Raw genomic sequence first — 25,619 nt, 5'->3', positions numbered from 1 at the left:
TTTCCTTTTCCATATTAGGGAAGTTTTCAACTATAATCTCTTCAAATATTTGCTCAGTCCCCTTCTTTTTCTCTTCTTCTTCTGGGACCCCTATAATTCAAATGTTGGTGCATTTAATGTTGTACCAGAGGTCTCTGAGACTGTCCTCTATTCTTTTAATTCTGTTTTCTTTATTCTGCTCTGCAGTAGTTATTTCCACTATTTTATCTTCCAGGTCACTTATCCGTTCTTCTGCCTCAGTTATTCTGCTATTGATCCCTTCTAGAGAATTTTTAGTTTCATTTATTGTGTTGTTCATCACTGTTTGTTTGCTCTTTAGTTCTTCTAGGTCCTTGTTAAGTGTTTCTTGTATTTTCTCTATTCTGTTTCCAAGATTTTGGATCATCTTTACTATCATTATTCTGAATTCTTTTTCAGGTAGACTGCCTATTTCCTCTTCATTTTTTAGGTCTGGTGTGTTTTTACCTTGCTCCTTCATCTGCTGTGTGTTTTTCTGTCTTCTCATTTTGCTTATCTCACTGTGTTTGGGGTGTACTTTTTGCAGGCTTCAGGTTCGTAGTTCCTGTTGTTTTTGGTATCTGTCCCCAGTAGCTAAGGTTGGTTCAGTAGTTTGTGTAGGCTTCCTGGTGGAGGGGACTAGTGCCTGTGTTCTGGTGGATGAGGCTGGATCTTGTCTTTCTGATGGGCACATCCACGTCTGGTGGTGTGTTTTGGGGTGTCTGTGACCTTATCATGATTTTAGGCAGCCTCTCTGCTAATGGGTGGGGTTGTGTTCCTGTCTTGCTAGTCGTTTGGCATAGGGTGTCCAGCACTGTAGCTTGCTGGTCTTTGAGTGGAGCTGGGTCTTAGAGTTGAGATGGAGATCTCTGGGATTGCTTTCGCCATTTGATATTACGTGGAGCCAAGAGGTCTCTGGTGGACCAATGTCCTGGACCCGGCTCTACCACCTCAGAGGCACAGACCTGACACCTGGCCAGAGTGCCAAGACCCTGTCAGCCACACGCCTCAGAAGAAAAGGGAGAAAAAAAGAAAGAAAGAAATAAAAAATAAAATAGAATAAAATAATGTTATTAAAATAAAAAATGAAAAATATTGTTAAAAATTAAAAAATTTAAAAGTAATAAAAGAAAAAAAAAGAAAGAAGAGAGCAACCAAACTGAAAAACAAATCCACCAATGATAACAAGCACAAAAAAATATACTTAAAAAAATATATATATATATAACGGACAGACCGAATCCTAGGACAAATGGTAAAAGCAAAGCTGTACAGACAAAATCATGCAAAGAAGTGTACACATACACACTCACAAAAAAAGAAAAAGGAAAAGATATATATATTTATCTATATAGTAAAAAATAAAGTAAAAAATAAAGTAATAGAGAAACCAAATCAATAAACAATTCTACTAATGATAATAAACTCTAAATACTAAAGATAAACATATAACCAGAAACAAATTATTTGCAGAAAGCAAACCCCAAGTCTACAGTTCTCCCAAAGTCCACTGCCTCAATTTTTTGTTGATTCGTTGTCTACGCAGGCATTCCACAGGTGCAGGGTACATCAAGTTGATTGTGGAGATTTAATGCGCAGCTCCTGAGGCTGCTGGGAGAAATTTCCCTTTCTCTTCTTGTTCACACTGCTCTTGGGGTTCAGCATTGGATTTGGCCCTGCCTCTGCGTGTAGGTCGCCTGAGGGTGTCTGTTCTTCCCTCAGACAGGACGGGGTTAAAGTAGCAGCTGATTAGGTGACTCTGGCTCACTCAGGCTGGGGGGAGTGAGGTGTTTGGAATGTGGGGCGAGCCTGCAGCGGCAGAGGCCACTGTGACGTTGCAGCAGCCTGAGGCATGCCGTGTGTTCTCCTGGGTATGCTGTCCCTGTATCACGGGACCCTGACAGTGGCCGGCTGCACAGGCTCTCCCGAGGGGAGGTGTGGATAGTGACCTGTGCTTGCACACAGGCTTCTTGGTGGCTGCAGCAGCAGCCTTAGAGTTTCATGCCCTTCTCTGGTGTCCGCACTGATAGCCATGGCTCGTGCCCTTCTCTGGAGCTCGTTTAGGCGGTGCTGTGAATCCCTTCTCCTTGTTCACCCTGAAACAATGGTCTCTTGCCTCTTAGGCAGTTCCATACTTTTTCCCGGACTCCCTCCCAGCTAGCTGTGGCACACTAGTCCCGTTCGGGCTGTGTTCATGCAGCCAATCCCAGTCTTCTCCCTTGGATCTGACCTCCAATGCTGGAGCCTCATCTCCCAGCCCCCACCCGCCCTGGCGGGTGAGCAGACAAGCCTCTCAGGCTGGTGAGTGCTCGTCAGCACCTATACTCTGTGCGGGAATCTCTCCGCTTTGCCCTCTGCACCCCTGTTGCTGCGCTCTTCTCCGTGGCTCTGAAGCTTCCCCCCGCCCACCTCCTGTCTCTGCCAGTGAAGGGGCTTCCTAGTGTGTGGAAACTTTTCCTGCTTCACAGCTCCCTCCCTGAGGTGCAGGTCCTGTCCCTATTCTTGTGTCTCTGTTTTTTCTTTTACCCTACCCAGGTTCGTGGGGAGTTTCTTGCCTTTTGGGGAGTCTAAGGTCTTCTGCCTGCGTTCAGTAGATGTTTTGTAGGAGTTGTTCCACATGTAGATGTATTTCTGATGTATTTGTGGAGAGGAAGATGATCTCCACGTCTTACTACTCTGCCATCTTGAAGATCTCCCTTGGCCTTTGTTTTAAAGTCTGTTTTTTTCTGATATGAGTTTTGCAACCCCTGCTTTATTGTCATTTCTATTTGCATGAAATATCTTTTTCCATCTTCTCACTTTCAATCTGTGCGTGTCCTTCACCCTAAAGAGGGTCTCTTATAGGTAGCATATTGTATGCTCTTGTTTTGTTATCCAGTCTGCCACTCTGTGTCTTTTGATTGGAGCATTTAGTCCATGTTCTCTTTTTTTGTAAAAAAAACTTTTTTCTCTTTAGGGAACTTTCTTTAGTCATTCTTTAAGGGCCGGTTTGCTAGTGACACATTCTCTTAGTTTTCCTTTTATCTGAGAATGCCTTTATTTGCCTTTCATTCCTGAAGGATATTTTCACTGGATATGAATTTGCGATTGACAGTTCTTTCAGTCCTTGAAAGTTGTGCCATTTCCTCCTGGCATTCAGTGTTTCGGATGAGAAATTTGCTGTCATTAAAATTGATGTTCTGTTATAGACAATTTATCTTTTCCCTATGGCTTCTTTTAGGAATTTTTCTTTGTTTTTAGTTTTCAGAGGTTGCATTATGATGAGTTTGGCATAAATTTCTTTGGATTTCTTAGTTCCTTGAATGTTTAGTTTTATGTCTTTCACTAAGTTTGGGAAGTTTTTATTTGTTCTTTCTTTAAATACTTTTTCAGTCCTACCTTCTCTCTCCTCTCCTTCTGGGATGCCAATGACACAAATGTTACCTCTTTTGTTATTGGCCTACAGGTCCCTTATACTCTGTTTAAGGTATTCCCTATGACTCCTTTCCAGCAAAATTGGGGCACCAACTTTCACCACTTCCTTGGCTCCTACTGCTGGTGTAAGCTCAGTTCTCTGCTGTGCCCCACTGACACAAGGGAGAGGCAAAGTGAACAGAGGACTGACTCCTGATTTGTCCCTGTAGGGTGGAGTGGAATCTTAGCTTTCTGATTGGTCCTGCTTACATTATTACAAGGTGGAAGGGGATCCATGTGCCAAGTAAATCTGTCTCCTACCACTTTGTTCTATGGCAGTGATGCTGGTGAGGGTGGAAGCTCAGATTTCTACAGGGTACCTGCTGACACTGCGGGCAGGGGAGGTCAGAATATTGACTAGTCCTATGTGTCTTTGATGCCAGATGGAAGTAGAGGCTCTGCTCACCATTGAGCCCTGCTGAAAGTGGGGGTAGGGAGGACCAGTGTCTACCAGTTCTGACTCTCAGTACCTCATTAAGTCTCACTGCTGCTTGGTGGGTGTGGAAGTTCAGCTTCCCACTGACACTAGGTGTGAGGGAAAGTGGAGTGCTGAGTAAGTACAGTTCCTACTGCTTTGTTTAGTGTTATTAATGCCATTTGGAGGTAAAAGCTCAGCTCACTGTTCACCTTTGCTGACACTGTTTTGGTGAGGGAATTGGACCACCATCTGCTTCTGCCAGGTGGGCAATGGAACTTCAGCTCTCTGCTTACCCCTATTGAAACTATGGGGTGGAAGGTTTCCACTGACGTTTGGCTAGAATAGAAGGAATATTGCCAAAATGGTTGTCTGTTTTCTTAGGCCATCCTTTTCTCTGTCCTTTGGCTTGGCAGAACAAGTTTTGCTGATGCCTGTTTTGTCTATGTCAGTTGGTCCTTCTGGATTGGAGGCTTTTATAGCATCCTGTCAGCAATAAACAAAAACAGAGAACTCACTGCTGTGCTACTTTTCAATTCCCAGGGTCACTAGGCAGTCCACCTACTACTTTATATCTTTTAAAATCGTCCTGTGCTTATTTTGTATGTTTTTTCCCAGAGTTTTTAGTTGTAAGTAGGAGGACCTGGAAATGAAGGTGAGGCTGCTCCACTTGGCCAGAACTGGAAGTCTTCATACTAATTTTGACAGATTACAATTAGCCTGTAAAATTTTAAAAATTGTGGCTATCACTGTATACATATATATCTCAGGTTGTGAAATTTTGAAGCATTTTGGTAGAAGCTTCTTATTTATTTTAGGCTAGTTTGCTCTGTGACTTTGGATACAGGCCCTCATTTTCTTATGTGTATGGTGAAATAGTGGACTAGATCATTGAGGGTTCATTCATTTAACACTATAATCTTATGATCATTAAAATAGTTTTTTTCCTTTTTTTCCTAAGTCAGTGTGTACTATTAGTACTGAGACAGGGGAAAAAGAACGTGGATTTTGGACCAAGGCCTATGTTTGGATTCTAAAAGAAGGGGAGGTAGTTTTTACATATTCATTGGGCTATGGACATCAGAACCAATTTGCCTAGACTTGCATCTTGGCTTTACCTTTACTAAGTGTGTGACCTTGGGTAAATTACTCAACCTCTCTTTGTCTCAGTTTCCTCATTGGTAATATGGGAATGACAGTACTGATCTTAGAGGGTTGTTGTGAACCCTCTAAGAGGGTTTATTTAAACGAGTTACATCTAAGGCACTTAGAACAGTGCTAGCACATAGTATACACTATAGAAATGTTATTACTTTTTGACTGTGGGGACTTAGGTCAGTCTTTTTTTTTTTTAAGGATTTATTTCTTATTTATTTATTTTATTTTTGGCTGCATTGGGTCTTAGTTGTGGCATGCCGGATCTTCATTGAGGCATGTGGGATCTTTCATTGTGGCACACGGGTTTCTCTCTAGTTGTGGCGTACAGGCTCCAGGGTGTGTGGGCTCTGTAGTTTGCGGCACGCAGGCTCTCTAGTTGAGGCGTGTGAGCTCAGTAGTTGTTGCGCTCCAGCTTAGTTGCCCCGCGGCATGTGGGACTGGGGATCGAACCCATGTCCCCTGCATTGTAAGGCGAATTCTTTACCACTGGACCACCAGGGAAGTCCCAGGGCCTTAGGTCAGTCTTAATCTCAATTTTATCATTTGTAAGATAGGGATAATTATACCTACCCCACAGTGTGGTTGTAGGGACTAGAGAGTACACACACACTTGTGCACAATACACCTTGCATAGTAATTAGTGTCATGTTTATATTTTAGTTATATTTAATGGGAATTAGATTGGAAAATATTATTTTGTAGGTTTTTGAAAATTTTTATCATCAAAGAAATCTTTTTATTTTCTTCCCTCAATTGCATAGAACGGAAAGATGCTGAAGGATGGGAAACTGTTCAGAGAGGAAGGCCTGTTCGTTCACGATCAACAGCAGTGATGCCAAAAGTTTCATTACCAACAGAAGCATTAAGGTCGAAGGATGACAGTGATAAAGAAAATGTATGTCTTTTACCTGACAAAAGTATTCAGAAAGGTGAATTTGTTGGAGGTGGACCTTCTAATACTATAGAATCTCAGCTCAAAGACTCATTACACTCATGTGATCATCCTCTTGCAGAGAGAACCCAGGTAGTACATTCTGAAAATCCTTTTATTGCTTTTTTATAAAGGATATATATATGTATGTTGGAATGTCTTAATTTTTCTACTTCATTTTTTACTTTTTATTGTGAAAAATTTCAGATCTACAGAAAAGTTGCAAGAATAGAATAATGAACTCTCCTGTACCCTTTTCCTAGATTCACAGATTAACATTTTGCCACATTTTTTTCTCTCTATATTTACATATCACACACTCATATTGTATGCTAAACATTTGAGAGTAATGTGCAAACATCGTAACCATTCACCTTTAAATGCTATAGTATATATCTCTAAAGAACAAAGAAACTCTTTTACATAACCACACTATAATTATAAAATTCAGGGAATTTGACATTTATATAATATTGTTATCTAATTTATAGTCCATATTCAAAAATTTCCAGTTGTCCCAATAATTTCTTCATAGAATTTTTTTCCATGATGCATGATCCAATCTAGAATCACACATTGTATTTGGCTTTGTTTCTTTAATGTCTTTCACCAGGGCCAGTTACTCAGCCTGTCTTTGTCTTTCATGACATTAATATTTTTGAAGTATACATTGTGGGTTTTTTGTACAATGTTCTTCAGTTTGTTTATTCATTATTCACTTTAGCTTATACATTTTTGACAGAAATAAAGTGATTGTTCTTAGCCTCACATTTAAAGGCATATCATATCAATTTGCCCAAGTTTGTTAACTTTGATTACTTGGTTAAAATGGTGTCCTCCTGCTTCATTTGTAGTGTTATTTTAAATGATGATGAAAGTAGAATCATTTTTCACTTGCTCTACTTTTATTTCCTACAATTCGAGTATAGAGTGATTTATATTTAAATAATTCTTTAAAGTTAATATTCCCAGTACTCTTCTGTCAGTCCATTTGAAGTTTATTTTACTTACTCGGTTAAGCAAGGCATTTTTTTTAAAAACAGGACTTTAAAAAAATTTTTATTTTATTATTATTATTATTTTTTTTTTTTTGGCCACCCTGCATGGCATGTGGGATCTTAGTTCCCAGACCAGGGATTGAACCTGCACCCCCTGCCTTGGAAGCGTGGAGTCTTAACCACTGGACCGCCAGGGAAGTCCTAGCAACGCATTTTAAAAAGATATTTGTTTACAGAAAGATTTACCTTCAGTTAGTATAATTTTATGTAAAATGACTAATGAAATATAAGAGATATTCTTTGATAAGGTACAGGGACTAAGTAAAAAAGTTGTAAAACAGTTGTCATATTTCTCAGTCCAGAATAGTATCTGCTTTTTAAAATTCTCTACTTTTACCTGTAGGATATTTATTTTTATTAGAAACTGTACTCAACTTCCATGTTCTTTTTCCTTGATGATAATAATGGCTCTTAATCCTACATTGTTCCTGATGTTTTATAACTCTTTAATATATGTATGTTTGTGCCCACATGAGATTGAAAGCTCCTTGTGGGCATTATCTTATGTTGCCTTTTAATTTCCCACAATATGGAGCAGAGTCATAGATACGTAGGAAGTAATCAGTACGTAGTTGTTGGGTGAAACTTTAAGAAACTTTTAAATGTAGGTAAATTTGATGAAGAAATCACTTTTTATATCACTTAGCTAACATCTAGCATTCTTGGTACATGTATTATATTTTAACTATAAAATTTAACAGTGTAAAAATTATGCTGATTTTGTGTAATGAATAAACTTATGTGATTTTTTGAGATTTTAGAAATAGTCTATACATAGAACTTTTGAGTAATTATTGTTAAATTATTTCAGTGTAAAAGTTCACTGCTTATGGTGGCCAAGCTAATATTAATAACTGTTTTCTCCACTGTCATTCTGAAAATGGAATTAGCATTTTTATATATTTTTCAACATTATAGTTTAGCTTTGATTTTGTTATTTAAGTTGATATTGATTTTTTAATAAACAGGGTTGACTATATTGTAAAGATCAATAATGCTAATGTAAATATTACTGAGAAGATTATAAACCATGGTGACTGATGTATGGATAATGTTGATAGCAATATAAACATTGTGATGCAATTTGAATAATGCTTATGCTAAAATGAACACTTTGGGACACTTTAAAGTTCTAACCAATAGTAGGATTTTTAAAGTAGTTTATATGACTTGGCCAAGTTTAATATTTATATAAATACTATATCAAACTAGGGTTTTTATGGCCACTGCAATGTTTATCTAATGTTTATTTAAGTAGTGATGTAAGTTTTAAATTCACAATTTTAGATTTTAGTTCTTCTCCTTGGAGTTCATTACCCTGAGTATAGCTGGAAAACATAGCGCCATTCTTTCCGTACTCTGTTAGAAAGTGAAAATAAAGGCTTGTTCCTATTCACTAAACTAGAAAGTTTTTTAAAAATGGGTATGTATTTGACTTCAGCACAAGTTGTATTTGTTTAAATGGTTTTCACGTTTCTGCTGGTTATGGGTTAAATATTCCTAAAGGGGAATGGAGAGCCTATTGAAGTCTAAAGAATATGAATTGCATAATGAAACTGCATGCTGACATATACTCTACTTTTTATGGTGTATTTCTCTTTTAGATCTGAGATTTGGTATTATGTGCGATGTGGATCTTTATGAAAGATGCTTCGAGGCTGTGTTAATGTTATCTAAAGAGAGCGAGTTTAATGTTTTTGAGTAAAATGCCCTGGAAGTACATATTTGGTGAAAAGTGCCTTCATTTGATATTAAAAACCATGTAAATACCTTTAGTTATTTGAATATAACACAGAGTATTATACTTGTGACTAGATTTCTTTTGTGAGATGTATAGGGTACTCATCAGGAATCAGCCCACTAAAATAAAATGTAATTACAGTATATATTGATTAATTTGCTAAAGCACTTCAGACAGTGCTTTACATAGTAAACATAGTAGATGTGCTATGTGCTACTATGTGCTAAACATAGTAGATGTGCAAATAAAAATTGTGGCTGCTTAATGGTTTTCTCTTATACCCTTGAAACTTACCAAAAAATGACTGAGTCGTCTGTCAGTCAGTCAACTGATGCTTTACAGCTGATAGGTTAAGCAGAATCAGGTTTTCTAGAGTGAAATAAGTTGGTGAGTATTTTTCGTTATCTCTGATTCAATCTGTAATATGTTTCGTTAGTTCACAGTGAGTACACTGGATGATGTCAAGAACTCTGGCAGTAGTTTCTTACAAGACAATTCTGTGCAAACTTCTGAAATACCTGCCGTTCACATTGATACAGAGGGTGTTTCAGTTACTCAGCAAGCTGACACACCTTTGCAAGCAAGTGAAGACAAATTTTCAGAAGAGAAAGCAAGAATAGAAAGTGAAATGGATCCTTCAGATATTTCAAATGTGAGTGCTGCTAACTTGGTAAGAACAACTTAATCGGAATTCTGAGTAAATATATTAAAGAGGCATAAACCCCAATAATAAAAAATTGTAATGTGTATTTCTCTACACTTTACAAGCACTTTTTAACATAGCATTTTATATATGTTATTTCATTTTAACATTTTATTCTTATAGCAATCTTTTGATATAGTTAAGTTTCTTCTTATTTTATAGAGGAAGGAAATGAAACTGTGAGAATTAAATAACTTGCTCAAAAGCATTCACTTTGTGTGTGATTTGATCAAATGTTCTTTAGCATTAAGAAACTATAATAATAATGTTTTCTATGCAACATCTACCACTCTGATAGATGGGAAATTGTGCTTAATGAACTTAGCTTTAAGAATTCTCTTAACAGAGTGCTTTAGACAGTTATTATCATTTGCTTGGAGTTGGTCTTTAAGATGAAATTTATTTATCATCCCTATTGCAGAATCTTTAAAAATGCATTGACATAAAATTATTTATAGGTTTATGTGTTTGGATGACTACTTAATTCTGCTCGTCTTTCTCCTTCCCATTTTAGTATTAAGATACTTGGCCTGAGTATAATTCAGAATAGGTCATGCTGGCTTTGTTTAAAAAGTAACTTTCAAAGGAATAGGACAATATAAAAAGTTGTTGAGAAAAAATTCAAATTTAGTTTTTAAATGACCACTGTGTACTATAATTTCTTTTTAAACTTAATGCCTCATCATGTTGAAAGATGATACCAGCAGATGATATTAGGCCAAATTATACATTTTAGAGAGGGAATAAGATTAGATACAGATGAAATTTGATATGGATTGTTTAAGGGAGTAATAAGAGTTATAGTAATGAGAAAAACAAATATTTAGATTCCTTTATAAAGGAATAAAAGGCACTTTTTTTTTAACTTAGGTTTTTTAGTGCGAATGTTTTAAAGGTTAAATAATTTATGGTCATGTAAGTAGTGGGTTTAATGTATGGGTAGAAATTGGTCGTATTTATATTTTTGTTTTCATAGCTAGCTATCATATTAAATTATTTATTTTGCAAATGGATTCTATGAGAATCAAATTTCATAAGAGGAAAAAGATCCTATACTTAAATAAGCATAAAATAATTATTTAAAAATTCTTCTCTCATCATTTTTATTTTGATCACGTAGGTAAAATAAGCTTATGGTAGAGTATTAAAAACCCTTGGTTATTTTGAGAATGACGTTTACATATTTGAAGGAAAATAAGTTCTGCTTTACATATGAATATTAGTATATCCTTAGAGGTCTTAGAGGAATTTTAACTAAACTAAGATTTTGAGAATATTTTATTTTTTTAATTTGTCTTTGCACAGATACTTCTGTGGGTTGCTCTAGATAAGCATGTCATTGTTTAGGTTCTAAGTGGAGGGTTATAGAGAATTGCTGCAGTGTTGAGAAAATTGTTTTCTTTTTTCCCTCAATATAGTATTGTCACATACATGGTTCAACTAAAAAAATCTGTAGTTCTCTTATTTAACAGAAACCTAAGCAAAAAATGACTGTAAGAATTTATAATAATAAAATTTATTTCTTAAACATAAAGGACCCTTTATGTTTAAGGTCCACTTTTGCCAACATTGTAAAAATGTGCTGATGTAAATCCTAGCTACCATGGATTTATTTTTTTAGATTTGCTGAAATTACAAATTTTAATGAAAATTTAGAAATTTAAAAAATGATGATGTATACAGATATTTATTTGAATTTCACAGTGTGAAAATAGTAGAAGTTGTATATGGATAATTGAATCATTATTTCATCCGTAAACTCTGTTACTCTGTTAAAATCTTTTCAGGTCTTAAGAGGTGAAATAGAAATGTTCTCTGGAGAAGATAAAATTGAGAAGGAAATAGGCTAATGTGAGAACTTACTTTCTGCAAAGTTAAATATATTCAACTTTAATAGTTTTTTTTAATCGTTGTTAGGTATGATGTTTGTGTGGCACCTTAACAAGTTAGTTTCTATAATATTCTAGAGTTTACAGAGAAAAAGCTTATGATGCAAAGAAATAGTCTGTTCATCTAAACTCTCTCACCTCATTCTCTTCCCCAGGGACAATCTTGTATGTTTTGAGGAGGCAGAGTATCGACAGGGGAAATGAAGTGGGGAGGGGAAGCTTTTAAAAGGATACCCATGTCTAGGCTCCACTCCAGACCAATTCAGTAATAAGCTGAAGCTCAAGCACTTGCATTTTTAATACCTTTATTGAGGTGTTATTGATTTTCAGTAAAGTTCACATATTTAAGATATACACATTGATATATTTTGACATGTGTTTATACCTGTGAAATCATCACTACAATCAAGATAATGAAAGTATCGATTGCCTCCAAAAGTTTTCACATTCTCTTTTGTAATCCCTCCTTTCTGCTCTTCCCTGTTTCCCCTTCCCAGGGTTATCACTATTCTGCTGTTACTACATATTAATTAGCATTTTAAGAACTTTCTGTATATGGAATAATGTAATCTTTGTTTAGCTTCTTTCACTCAGCATAAGTATTTTGAGATTCATCCATGTAGTTGTGTATATTAATAGTTCCTTCTTTTTTTATTGTCTTTAGGAGTACTCTGTTGTATGCATGTAACTCAGTATGTTCATCCATTCAATTGTTGACAGACGTTTGAGTTGTTGCCAGTTTCTCTGTTATGAATAAAGGCACCATGAACGTTTGTCTTTGTTTTGAACATATGTTTTCATTTCTCTTGGGAAAATATCTAGGTCAGTTTTGTTGATAATATTGTTCAGGTCTCCTTTGCCAATTTTCTGTACTTGTTCTATCAGTTGAGAGAGTGGTATTGAAATCTCTGCATATATCTGTGAGACTACTTGTTTTAAGCCAACTTTATTGAGATATAATTTACATAACATACAGTTTATCCATTTAAAGTGTACAGTGCATTGTTTTTTAGTATATTCACAGAGTTGTGCAGACATCACCATAATTAGTTTTAGAACACTTCCATCACTACAAAAAGAAACCCAGTGCCCATTAGCAGTCCTCCCTTTCACCCCACCCTCCCAGCCCTATACAACCACTAATCTGTCTTTTGTCTCTATAGATTTGCCTGTTCTGGACATTTCATAGAAGTGGAATACAATATGTGGTCTTTGTGAATGGTTTCTTTCACTAGGCATATTGTTTTCAAGGTTCATTCGTGTTTTAGCCTGTATCAGTATTTCATTCCTTTTTATGCCCAAATAATATTCCACTGTTTGAAAAATGTGGAATATGCCACATTTGATCCATTCATCAGTTGATGGACATTTAGGTTTTCTCCACTTTTTGGAATTTATGTATAATGCTGCTTTAAATATTTGTATACAAGTTTTTGTGTGAACATATGGTTTCATTTCTCCTGGGTATACATCTAGGAATGGGATTGTTGGGTCGTATGGTAACTTTACATTTAACCTTTGTGAGAAACTATCAGACTGTTTTCCAAAGTAGCTGCATCATTTTACATTCCCATTAAGTTTATTTTGTTTTGTAATTCTATCAGTTTTTGCTTCTTTTATTTTGAAGGTCTATTATTAAGTTCATAAACCTTTAGGATTGTTTTGTCTTCTTAGTGAATTAACAGTTTATCATTATGAAATGACCTTCTTTATCCTTTGTCATATTTTTTGCTCTGAAATCTACTGTGTCTGATATTAGTACTTCAACTTTCTTTTGGTTAGTGGTAGTTTGGTAGCTCTTTTATTTGTAATCTGTTTATATTCTCATATTTAAATTAGGTTTCTTATGGGCAGCATGTGGTTTGGGGTCTTGCTTTTATCCAATTTGAGTCTCTATTTCCGTGTAATGTGATTATTGATATGGTTCCTTTAAATCTACCATCTTATTGTTTTTCTCTTTGACTCATCTGTTCTTCATCCCTTTTCCTCTTCTCCCATCTTTTTTGATTAATTTTCTTTTATAATTTATCTCCTTTGTTGGCTTAGTAGCCATAAATATTTGTTATTTCACTGTTTGCTTTAGGGTTTATAGTATACATATTTAGCTTTTTATAGGGATTTATTAATTAATAATTTTGATGCATATATTTGTATTACATAATTCTAATGCATAATTTTAAGTAAGGTATATATGTTCAGAAAGTGTCATCACCAGTGCGGCATAATTTTTTCTTATATTCCCTTTAAAGTATAATGTTTTTCTCTTGTTTTTAAAATATTTGACCTGTAACTGTTTTGAATTTTGGTGCTCAAATGAAATTCACACTTTATTATTAATAACAATAACTATTATTTATACAACTTCACAGTTTGTCATACACAGCAGTTTGGTAAAAAGGTCTCATGGATTATTGTATCATTTTATGGAATATAAAATAGTCTTTTGCTTTTAAGAAATTTCCGAGTCATACAACTGGACCCCAAGTTTTATAATTCTAGATCAATGCTATTTTTATATATACTATTTATGATTAGAACATAAAGAAATAATTACTTAACTTTCCAGTCAACTGATGGTTCTTCTTTTTGTTTGTTTTTAACTTTATAGTCTATGGCAGAAGTTCTTGCTAAAAAGGAAGAGCTAGCAGATCGTCTAGAAAAGGCCAATGAAGAAGCCATTGCTAGTGCTATTGCTGAAGAGGAACAGTTAACTAGAGAAATTGAAGCTGAAGAAAACAATGATATCAATATTGAAACTGACAACGACAGTGATTTTTCTGTGAGCTTTTAGAATTTTTATTCTCTGGGTGTTTGAGACTTATACAATAAACAATAGCAAGTCTTTTTTAAAGCACTTTACCATTACTAAGTGTTTTTATATATAATGCAATTGACAAGTTGGAAGTTGTTTTCTCATTTTACAAATCAAGAAAATGAATCTCAGAGTAAGTAAATACGCAACATTTCTCAGATTATAATTGTATAGATTGAAGAAGAATCGAAGATATATTTTTCCTTCTGCTAATAAAAAGCAAATGATACATTGCCTTGCTATCACTAGGCGCTCAGGATATATATGTTGATGAGAGGGATTTCTTAAAGAATAAAAGTAATCATGAATGTTTGCAGTGTTTTCCTATTAAATTTTAATGCCCAACAAATACTTTTTAGCTTTTCTGATGTGTGCTCTAAATATGTCAGAATTTATGTAGTAATAGTTTAAACCCAATAGTTTTCTTTTAAAATTACTTGGTTTGTCTCTGCTGTTAACGGCAGGTAGGTTAGTCTTCTTCTTAAAATGTATAGGCTGTGGTATTTTTAACTTGGTAATTACTGTGACTGTAAGAGGTATGTAACTTTTTTCTGGTTTTGGACTGTTTGCTAAATGAAATATATGAGCAATAGGTAGGAAAATTTCATGTATAGTTCATTTTATAAGGTTATAATTGGTTCATATATTTGTTACTCAATTTTTCTTATTACATTTTAGGCCAGCATGGGCAGTGGAAGTGTATCTTTCTGTGGTATGTCTATGGATTGGAATGATGTCCTGGCAGATTATGAAGGTATTACATGTTTGTATGTTTGTGTGTGTGTGTGTTGTATGTATAGGGAGAGGGGTATAAAATAGATTATCTTATTACATGGGGTTTTTGTGTAAAATAAATAAGAGTGGGATGCCGTTTAAAAGTCTGTTCTCAAATGTTGGTTTTATAGAATTATGTGGCTAAACAATAGCAGTTTTCTTTTTTCTGAAAACAGCTCGTGAATCTTGGCGCCAAAATACATCCTGGGGGGATATTGTAGAGGAGGAACCTGCTAGACCTCCAGGACATGGAATTCACATGCATGAAAAACTTTCCTCACCATCTCGTAAAAGGTGTGGCCTTTGAAAATTAATTTGAAATGTTTCACAGGAAGGGAACTAGATGTTCTTGACTATTAAATGGAGTTACTACATATACTATTTTAAGGTACATGATTCAAGATATTTCCAGATCCATTGAAAAGTGACAACGTTTCTGTGAAATTTTAGGCCAAAGTTAGTTTTGTATATTTTTTATATTTATTTTAAGAACTTTGAAGACTAAAGAAGATATTTTTGACTTTATCATGTAAACATTTGTGTCTCTTGTCCATTTGTTTGCATTAATAGAACAATTGCAGAATCTAAGAAGAAACATGAAGAAAAACAAATGAAAGCACAGCAGCTAAGGGAAAAGTTACGTGAAGAGAAAACATTAAAGCTTCAGAAATTGTTAGAAAGGGTGAGTTTTTAATTTTTAGGGAAGTATGATTGCCTTAAATTGATGGGCTTATTTTCAACTTGACTTCTTCTGGTTTGAGAGCAGCTAAAAGAACAATAAAAATAAATTTATTAGGAAACGAAAGCATTTCTATCTACTGAGTTACAGAAAGCTACCTGTTAAAAAAAGAAAGAAAACAGAATTTGTCATTCCTAAAAAAGCTGGTAAATTGATGTTTTGCTGAGTTCGCATGGATTATTAAAGCTGCGCTTTGTCTTTTGCCATTTTCAGTGGGGGTTTCCTTGGGGAGTCTTGTGCAAAGTGTTCAATGAATTGGTAGGACAGTTTTGAGCTTGAGATGATCAGATTTGAATAAGTGGGGCACTAATTAGATTTATGGAAGAGATTCTTGGAGTAATTAGGGCAGTGTAACTTCTGGTCAGTGTGGTGTAGTGGAAAGAACATGGGTTCTGGAGATGGCCAATCAGGTGAAATCCTGGTTTGAACCACGTAATAGGATATGATGCCCTGGGCAAATTACTTAACAATACTGCCTTTTAATTTCTTTATCCATAAAATGACAGTTATCATTGTTAACCAGTTGTGATGATGAAAGTGGCAAGTAAGTAAAACAGTAGCATGGTGCTCGGGTGGCTGTTGCTCAGTATATGGTCATTCTTATTGTTAGTTACACATGGCAGACATGAGTACTGTATTAGTTATGTGTGCTGTGTAACAAAGGACCTCAAGACTTAGCAGTTTAAAACAACACACATTTATTAGCTCACAGTTTCTTGGGCATGGAAACCAGGAGTGGCTTGTGTTGTTATTTTTTTGTTCAGAGTCTCTCCTGAGGTTGCAGTCAAGCTGTTGTCTGGGGCAGCAGTCATTTGGAGCTGACGGATCCACTTCCAAACTCTCTCATGTGGTTATTGGTAGGCCTGGATTCCTCTTTAGCAGTTGGCTATGGACCTCAGTATCTCGCCACGTGGATCTTTCCATAGCCTGATGTTCTTATAACATGGCTGCTACCTTTCCCACAGAGTAATCTGAGAGAAGACGAGAAAGAGAGAGAATGAACAAGTGAGCTGCCAAATGGAAGCTGCACTGTCTTTATAACCTAATCTCGGAAGTGATATACCATCACTTTTGCTGAATTGTATTGGTCACGATCCTGATACAGTGTTGGAGGGAAATACACAAGGGTCTGAATACCAGGTGGCTGGGATCATTTGGAGCCATCTTGGAGTCTGTGTACTACATATACCTAACACAGCATGACAGAAGATAGGTAACCGTTATAGTATAGGTGAACTCCTTTGTTACCTTCTGGTCCTAGAAAGGAGGACTAATATGCCTAGGTTAAAAATATTTGCATTACTTATGTTTGTTTTAAAATTGGGAAAAATAATTGGACCAAATAATTTGAATGTAAAAATGAGGTGGCATAAGATTCTCCTTGGTACAGTAGAAAAGTTGGCTGGGAAAGGAAGAAAATCTGTAATTTTTCTCTTTACCTGAATCTCAAGAATTTAATTATTTTAATCAAGATTTTAATCATTTAGATTGAATAGATCAAATATGAAAAACAGTCTCCATGTCATGGGGTTCTATAAGAGTTAATATATTATTTCATTTTAAGCTTTAGAAAAATGTTCTAACACAATTATAATTTCCCTTCTTACCGTGTTTTTAATACAAATAAAATTATATAGTTTATTTTCTCACTATATGATATAATCTCCAGATACTCATGCAAACAAAATAGTAAATTCTTGAAATTGTACAAGACATTAGAGGTTCTCTGGTTTAATTTTCCCATCAATGTAGGTATCCCTTCAATTAATTTAAATGATAAATCCCACCTTCCATTTATATAATGAGTTATTGTTTCAACACTATTCTATACATATATGGTCTCATCTGATCACAATACCTCTGTGAGGCACACAGAGTTGAACAGATCCTGAACCCCATTTTTAAAAAAATTTATTTTATTTAATTTATTTATTTTTGGCTGCCTTGGGTGTTTGTTGCAGTGCGCGGGCTTCTCACTGTGGTGTCCTCTCTTGTTGTGGAGCACAGGCTCCAGGTGTGTGGGCTTCAGTAGTTGTGGCGTGCGGGCTCAGTAGTTGTGGCTCGCGGGCTCTAGAGCACAGGCTCAGTAGTTGTGGCGCACGGGCTTAGTTGCTCCAGGGCATGTGGGATCTTCCCGGACCAGGGATCGAACCCGTGTCTCCTGCATTGGCAGGTGGATTCTTAGCCACTGCACCACCAGGGAAGTCCCCGGAACCCCATTTTATAGATGTGAAAACTGAATCTAGGAGAGGCTAAGGGCTGTTTCCAATGTCACATGACCAGTAATATGCAGAGCTAGTTACCAATATCACATGACCAATAATTTGCAGAGCTAGAGCTTTAAGGACCTGTTCCTAGCTCCTAATCCAGTACTGTTTCTGCATCATACTTTTTTAGGTGGTTAAATACATTATTATGTAGCTAAAATTCAACTGAAATGTTAGTTTTCTTCCCATTCATGTTGAGCCAACATTTATTTTCTATAATTTATTCTTATTGGTGCAGGTTCTGATTTCTTGGAGCACAGGACAAGTCTTTTACTTCTCCTATTTGAGATTGTTTTAAGGAAGTAAAGAGAGCTAACGTAATTATTCTTCTATAGTCAAAACTCTCTGTTCCTTCAGAGAATGTTTCTTATGCAAATATTTATTTTTCAGACTTCTCACCTTTTTTTCAATTTCTAGGATAAAATTATCTGTCTTGAATTTGGGTTATAGAGCCATTAATGTTTATAAGGATAAGACATATACACTATTTTCATTTTAAGTGTGCTCATAGCACAGTATAATAATAACAGCAAATATTTCTCTTGAGCAATGTCTAATGTACTGTTCTAAGAGTTTACATATATTCACTCAATCTTGGAAACCTATGAGTTAGGTACTACTACTGTTCTCTTTATAGATAAGGAAACTGAGACATAGGCTAAAAAAGTTGCCCAGTTTATATATCTAGCAAGTGACCATGGTAGATTATGAACTCATCAGTCTGGCTCCATAGGCTGTGTTCGTAATCATTAGTCATGATCCTTTAGGTCTTTCCAGGTTCTTGACTTTATAATTCCTAAGCTGTTTATCTGTTTGCACTTCTTGTCAAGTGACTGTGTATGCTGAAATTAATGATGTGATAATTCATTGCATATAGGAGAAAGATGTCCGGAAGTGGAAAGAAGAGTTACTAGACCAACGACGTAGGATGATGGAAGAGAAATTACTTCATGCTGAATTTAAACGAGAGGTGCAGTTACAAGCAATTGTTAAAAAAGCACAAGAGGAAGAAGCTAAGGTATAACTTAGGTGCTTTGAACATTGAATTAGTTACTCGAGTACTTTTTCAGTTGTTACACGAGAAGCTAATGTTTATCAAATGTTTATCCTGTTCCAGAATAACAGCATTTTTACATGCTCATTTGATACTTATTATGTGCAATATCTTATTCTTGCAATAATCCTATGAGATATGTATTATTTTTTACAGGTTTATTGAGGTATAATTCACAGACAATAAATAACACATATGTGAAGCATCAGTTTGTTGAGTTTTGACATATATATTCCTGAAACCATCAGTACAATGAAAATAATAAACAATTCCATCACCCTCAAAAGTTTCTTTATACCTCTTTGTAATTCATTCCTTCCACCAACTCTGTTACCATGCAATGGCTGATCTGCTTTTTGTCACTATGGATGTTAGCATTTTCCAGAATTTTATATGAATGGAATCATAGAGTATGTACTCTTTCCTCTGGCATCTTTCACTCAGCATAGTTATTTTGAATTTTATCCATGCTGTTGTGTATCATTTCCTTTTCATTGCTGAGAAGTATACCATTGTGTAGAAATACCATAGTTTGTTAATCCAGTCACTTGTTGATGGACATTTGTTTTCATTCCAGTTTTTGGCTGTTACAGATATAGCTGCTGTGTAAATTCGTATACAAGTCTTTGTGCAGATGTGTGCTTTCATTTTCTCTGGTAAATACCTGAGATTGGCAGAGTCTTATGATAGGTTTAACTTTTAAAGAAACACTTTATATACTCTTACCAGCAGTGGATGAGAGTTCTAGTTAGCCACATTCTCACCAACACTTGACATGGTTACATACTGTAATTCTAACCATTTCATATTAGTCTTTATGTATAGTGTCTTGTGGTTTTAATTTGCTTTTTGAACATCTTTTCATGTGTGTATTTCCTATCTGTAGCTCTTATTTGGTACAGTGTTCAAATATCTTTGTTTATTTTTTAAAGTTAGATTGTTTTGTTATTAGTCAAACAGTTCTCGTTTTCAGCTTTTTTGAGATATAATTGACAAATAAAATAGATATTTACATGGTGATTTGATATACGTATACATTGTGAAAGGATTTCCCTCATCCAGTTAATTAACATATCCATCACCTCACATATTTATCTTTTGTGTGTGTGTGTGTGTGAACATTTAAGTTCTACCCTCTTAGCGTATTTCAATTATATCAATACAATACAGTGTTATCAACTATAGCTACCATGTTATACATTAGATGCTCAGATTTCATTCATCTTATAATTAAAAGTTTGTCCCCTTTTACCAATCTCTCCCTATTTCTATCTGCCTCCCCCCGGCCTGTGGCAACTACTTTCCTGTTCTCTCTTTCTTTGAGTTTTTTGAATTGAAGTATAGTTGATTTACAATATTGTATTAGTTTCAGGTGTACAGCATAGTGATTCAGTATTTTTACAGATTATACTCCATTAAAAGTTATTACATGATAATGGCTGTAATTCCATGTAATAACAATATATCCTTGTTGCTTATCTATTTTATACATAGTAGTTTGTATGTCTTAATTCTGTACCCCTAATTTGCCCCTCCCTTCTCCCCTCTTCCCTTTGGTTACCACTGGTTTGTTTGTTTTCTATATCTCTGAGTCTGTTTCTGTTTTGCATATATATTCATTTGTATTATTTTTTAGATTCCAATTATAAGTGATATCATACAGTTTTCGTCTTTCTCTGTCTGACTTACTTCACTAAGTATAACGTTCTCTAGGTCCATCCATGTTGCTGCAAATGGCAGAATTTCATTCTTTTTTATGGTTGAGTAATAGTCCATTGTATATATATATCACATCTTTTTTATCCATTCATCTGTTGATGGGCATTTCAGTTGGTTCCATATCTGGACAGAAAATCAGTAAGGCAATGATGGTCTTAAATGATGCAATAGAGTAGTTGGACTTAATAGATATCTATAGGACATTATATTCAAAAACAGCAAAATAAACATTCTTTTCACATGTACATGGTATGTTCTCCAGGATAGATCACATACTAGACCACAAAACAAGTCTCAACTAATTTAAGAGGATAGAAATTATATCAAGCATTTTTTCAACCACAATGGTATGAAACTAGAAATCAACTACAGAAAGAAAAATCTGTTTCGATGAGATTCACTTTTTCTTCTATATTCCAAATATCAGTGATACCATGCAGTATTTTTCTTTCTCTGTCTGGCTTATTTCACTTAGCATAATACCCTCCAGTTTCATCCATGTTGTGGCAAATAGCAGGATTTCTTAGAGGACTTTGTATATTTTAGATATTAATATCTATGTTTTGCAAATATTTTCTCTCAGTCTACGGATTGCCCTTTCATTTTCTTAAAAGTGTCTTTTGAAGTTTTAAAAATTGGAAATGTCCCATATATTGACTTTTTTTGTCTATACTTTATGTTTTTCTGTGCCCTATTTAAAAAATCTTTACATAAACTTAAGGTCACTAAGATTTTCCCTTAAGTTTTCTCTAGAAGTTTTAAATTTTACGATGAGGTCTGTGTTCCATTTTGAGTTGTTTTTTATATGGTGTGAGGTAGGGTTGAGGTTCATTTTTTTCATATGGTTATATAATGTTCCAGTATCAGTTGTTAAAGAGACTATCTTTTGTATAATGAATTGCCTTAGACCCTTGTTGAAAAGCAATTGGCTATATATGTGTGGGTCTATTTCTGATTTTCTATTCTGTTACATTTATCTTTATAAATAACATTACTGTACCTTTATAATAAGTCATGAAATCAAGAAGTATAAATCCTTAAGTATTATTTTCTTCTAAAACTATTTTGCTCTTTTAGGTTCTTTGCATTTCCATGTAATTTATAGGATCAGCTTGTGAATTTCTACTCCTCCCCCCGAAAAGAGGCCTGCCTGTATTTTGATTAGAATTGCATTGAATATATAGATTAATCTGGGGGAGACTTGTAATCCTAATGATATTGAGTATTCTGAACCATATGTCTGATGGCATATATCTCCATTTATTTTGGTCTTTGTATATATTTTATGAAATTTATCTGCAGTTCATATTTTTAATGCTGTTGTCAGTAGTATCTTGTTTTAAATTTGTTTCTAATTGTTTGCTGCTAACTTATAGAAACACATTTGATTTTAGTGTATTAACTTATATCCTACAACCCTGCTAAACCTACTAGTTCTAGTTTTATTTCTTCTTTTCCTGTATGTTTTTCATTTTTTAATCTCCCTTTATTACATTAACCAGTACTACCACAATGTTGATTAGTGATGAGAACCAATATCATTGCCTTGCTCCTAATTTTAGGAAGAAAGTGTTCAGTCTTTCACCATTAAGTGTGATATTAGCTGTAGATCTTTCATAGATGTTCTGTATCAGATTGAGGAACTTCCTTTCTATTCCTAGTTACTAAAATTTTTTTACCGTGGACTTTGAATTTGGTTACCTGCTTTTTCTGCATTTATTGAGATGATATTATGTGTTTTTTTAAGATCTTAAAATGGTGAATTTCAGTATTTGATTGTCAGATACCAAAGTAACTGTGCAATTCTGGGATAAACCTCACATGGTCATGATATAATATCAGTTTTATATTTTGGTATGCTTCATTTGCTAAAATTTTAAGAATTTTTGCGTCAATGTTTGTGAGGGATTTTGATCTTTCTTTTTCTTTTCTTATAATGTCTTTGTCTGCTTTTGGTAACAGAATATGCTGGCCTCCTAAAGTGACTTGGGAAGGGTTCCATCCTCTTCAGTTTTCTAAAGTAGTTTATGTGGAACTGGTACAATTTCCTCCTTAAATTTTTTGTGGAATTTACCAATGAAGCCGTCTGGGCCTGGGGTTTTCTTTGTGGATGAGTTTTTTTTACTAAAAATTCCATTTTTTTATATCCATAGGGCTATTCATATTATCTATTTCTCTTGTGTAATTTGTGTCTTTCTAGGAATCTGTCCATTTCCTTAATGACTAACAATATTGAGCATCTATTTATGTGCTTATTCGCTATTTGTATATCTTCCTTAGAAAAATGTCTTTTCAAAGTCCATTGCTCATTTTTTTAAATTGGGCTGCTTGTCTTTTTGTTGTTCAGCTGTAAGAGTTCTTTGTATATTCTCAGTACTAGTCTTTTATCAGATATATAATTTGCAGATATTTTCTAGCATTGTGTAGGTTATCTTTTCATTTGTTGATAATGTTCTTTGCACAAAAGTTTTTAATGTTGATGAAGTCCAATTTATCTATCTTTTGTTTTATTTTTTGTACTTTTTGTGCTAAGAAATTATTGCCAAATTCAAAGTCATGAAGATTTACCTCCATGTTTTCTTCTAAGAGTTTTATGGTTTTAGCTTTTATATTTAGGTCATAGATACATTTTGAATTAATTTTTATATACAGAATGAGGTAGGGGAGTCTGCCTTTATTCTTTTGCAGGTGGATATCATTTGTCCAAGTACTGCTTCTTGAAGACACTATTCTTTCCCCAGTGAATGGTCTTGGCACACTTGCTGGAAATCAATTAGCCATAGGTGTACAGGTTTATTTCTCTTCTCTCAGTTCTATTCCACTGGTCTATACGTCTGTCCTTATGCTGGTATCACACTGTTTTGATTACGGTAGCACTTGAGTAAGCTTTGAAATCAGGAACTATAGTCCTCCAACTTCGTTCTTTTTCATTGTTGTCTTAGCTATTTGGGGTAACTTGCAGTTAGGATGAGGATAAGTTTTCCATTTCCATAAAAAAGTCCATTGGAGTTTTGTTAGGATTGCATTGAATTTTTACAGTGCTTTGGGGATTATTGCCATCTTAATAATAGTAGATCTTCCTAATCCATGAACACAGGATATCTTTCCATTGATTTAAATCTTCCTTAATTTCTTTATGCAGTGTTTTCTAATTTTCAGGGCACAAGCCTTTCACCTTCTTGTTTAAATTAATTCCTAAGTGTTGATTGTACTCTTTTGGAGGTGATTGTAAATGGAATTGTTTTCTTAATTTCATTTTCAGATTGTTTATTGCTAGTGTATAGAAATACAATTGATTTTTATATATTGATCTTATCTCCTGCAGCCTTGCTTGAACTTGCTCATTAGTTGTAATAGCTTTTTAGTGGATTCCTTAAGATTTTCTATATTCAAGATCATACCATCTGCAACTAGAGATAGTTTTACTTCTTCTTTACCAATCTGGATGGCTTTGATTTTTTTTGTTGTTGTTGTTGCTTATTGCTCAGGGTACAACCTGCAGTACAATACTGAATAGAAGTGGTAAGAGCAGACATCCTAGTCTTGTTCCTGATCTTTGGAGTCGGGGGCATTTAGTCTTTCATCATCAAGTATGATGTTAGGTATGGGGTTTTCATAGATACCCTTCAAAGATTGAGGAAGTTCCTTTTTACTCCTAGTTTGTTGAGTGTTTTTATCATGAAGCAGTGTTGGATTTTGTCAAATCCTTTTTCTCCATCTATTGCAAGAATAATGTGGTTTGGGCTTCCCTGGTGGCGCAGTGGTTGAGAATCTGCCTGCCAATGCAGGGCACACGGGTTCGAGTCCTGGTCTGGGAAGATCCCACATGCCACGGAGCAACTGGGCCCGTGAGCCACAATTACTGAGCCTGCACGTCTGGAGCCTGTGCTCCGCAACAAGAGAGGCCGCGATAGTGAGAGGCCCGCGCATCGCGATGAAGAGTGGCCCCCACTTGCCACAACTAGAGAAAGCCCTCGCACAGAAACGAAGACCCAACACAGCCATAAATAAAATAAATAAATAAAATTTGAAAAAAGAAAAAGCTCCCTATTAAAAAAAAAAAAAAAAAAAGAGGGAAAGCAATATTTAAAAAAAAAAAAAAAAGAATAATGTGGTTTTGTCCTTTGTTCTTTTGATATTTGCTGTGTTACATTAATTGAATTTCATATATTTTATATATTTGTCTAATTTTTTAGTTGTTTAAGGTGGGAGGGTGCATCTGGACCCTATCACTCCATCATAGCTGGAAGTGGAAATTCTGAACTATGTATTATTTTTATATTTTAGAGGAACAATCTGAAGGCAGATTGTTGATGGTCACACAGCCAGAATTAAAATCCTGATGTTTGTGGTTCCAAAGCCTATGCTTTTACCACTGTTCTTTTTATTGGTTTTGTATATTCATTTTGTGGCCTTTTTTTTATATGACTTGTATGAATTTTGATCTGTCTAATTGCCTAATATATTTACTTTCATTATAATCTCATTAAACCAAAGTGACTCCTATAAACATATTAACCCAAGCTATAGTTTAAATAATTTCCATCAAGATGAGTGGTTGACTGCTGGTTGTTTTTGCATAAAGATATCAACTACCATTTGCAGTTTTAAAAATTCTTAATAATCCAGGTTCACTGAGTTAAGAGTCTGTACTGAGATTTTTGCTAATATGAAATTCTGCTTTAAAATCCTGCTAACAACTGCTGCCCTATTGGTTCTCTTAATTTTCATTGCCTTCTCTTCGATAATCTCTGAAACCCTCTTTTGAAATGTATTATATCTACAAAGAAAATAAAAATAGACAATCTAGGGTTTTCTTGTTCTCTCATTCATTTAAATATTTTATGAATGAATTGTTCTTAGTATAATTACATAAATATCTTAAAAGTTTGTGTGAAACATTGCCAAT

General features: G+C 34.8%; 1 protein-coding gene across 3 annotated transcripts in view; it reads left to right on the top strand.

Moving 5' to 3' along the window:
* SCAPER (S-phase cyclin A associated protein in the ER) overlaps positions 1 to 25,619 on the top strand; it is a 475,492-nt gene that overhangs the window by 142,424 nt on the left and 307,449 nt on the right. For 2 of the 3 annotated variants that reach the window (XM_036843858.1, XM_036843856.1), the window contains exons 9-15: positions 5,785 to 6,047; positions 9,190 to 9,405; positions 13,954 to 14,124; positions 14,836 to 14,911; positions 15,108 to 15,225; positions 15,502 to 15,613; positions 18,815 to 18,955. In XM_036843858.1, the coding sequence (XP_036699753.1) occupies positions 5,785 to 6,047; positions 9,190 to 9,405; positions 13,954 to 14,124; positions 14,836 to 14,911; positions 15,108 to 15,225; positions 15,502 to 15,613; positions 18,815 to 18,955 (1,097 nt within the window). Of the gene's footprint in view, positions 1 to 5,784; positions 6,048 to 9,189; positions 9,424 to 13,953; positions 14,125 to 14,835; positions 14,912 to 15,107; positions 15,226 to 15,501; positions 15,614 to 18,814; positions 18,956 to 25,619 lie in introns of all 3 variants that reach the window. The other variant, XM_036843857.1, reaches the window with a different exon arrangement.

Source organism: Balaenoptera musculus, chromosome 2 (assembly GCF_009873245.2).
Source record: "Balaenoptera musculus isolate JJ_BM4_2016_0621 chromosome 2, mBalMus1.pri.v3, whole genome shotgun sequence".
Classification (NCBI taxonomy): domain Eukaryota; kingdom Metazoa; phylum Chordata; class Mammalia; order Artiodactyla; family Balaenopteridae; genus Balaenoptera; species Balaenoptera musculus.
Note: the sequence above shows the minus strand (reverse complement) of the source record. Positions and strands in the feature narration are given on the sequence as shown.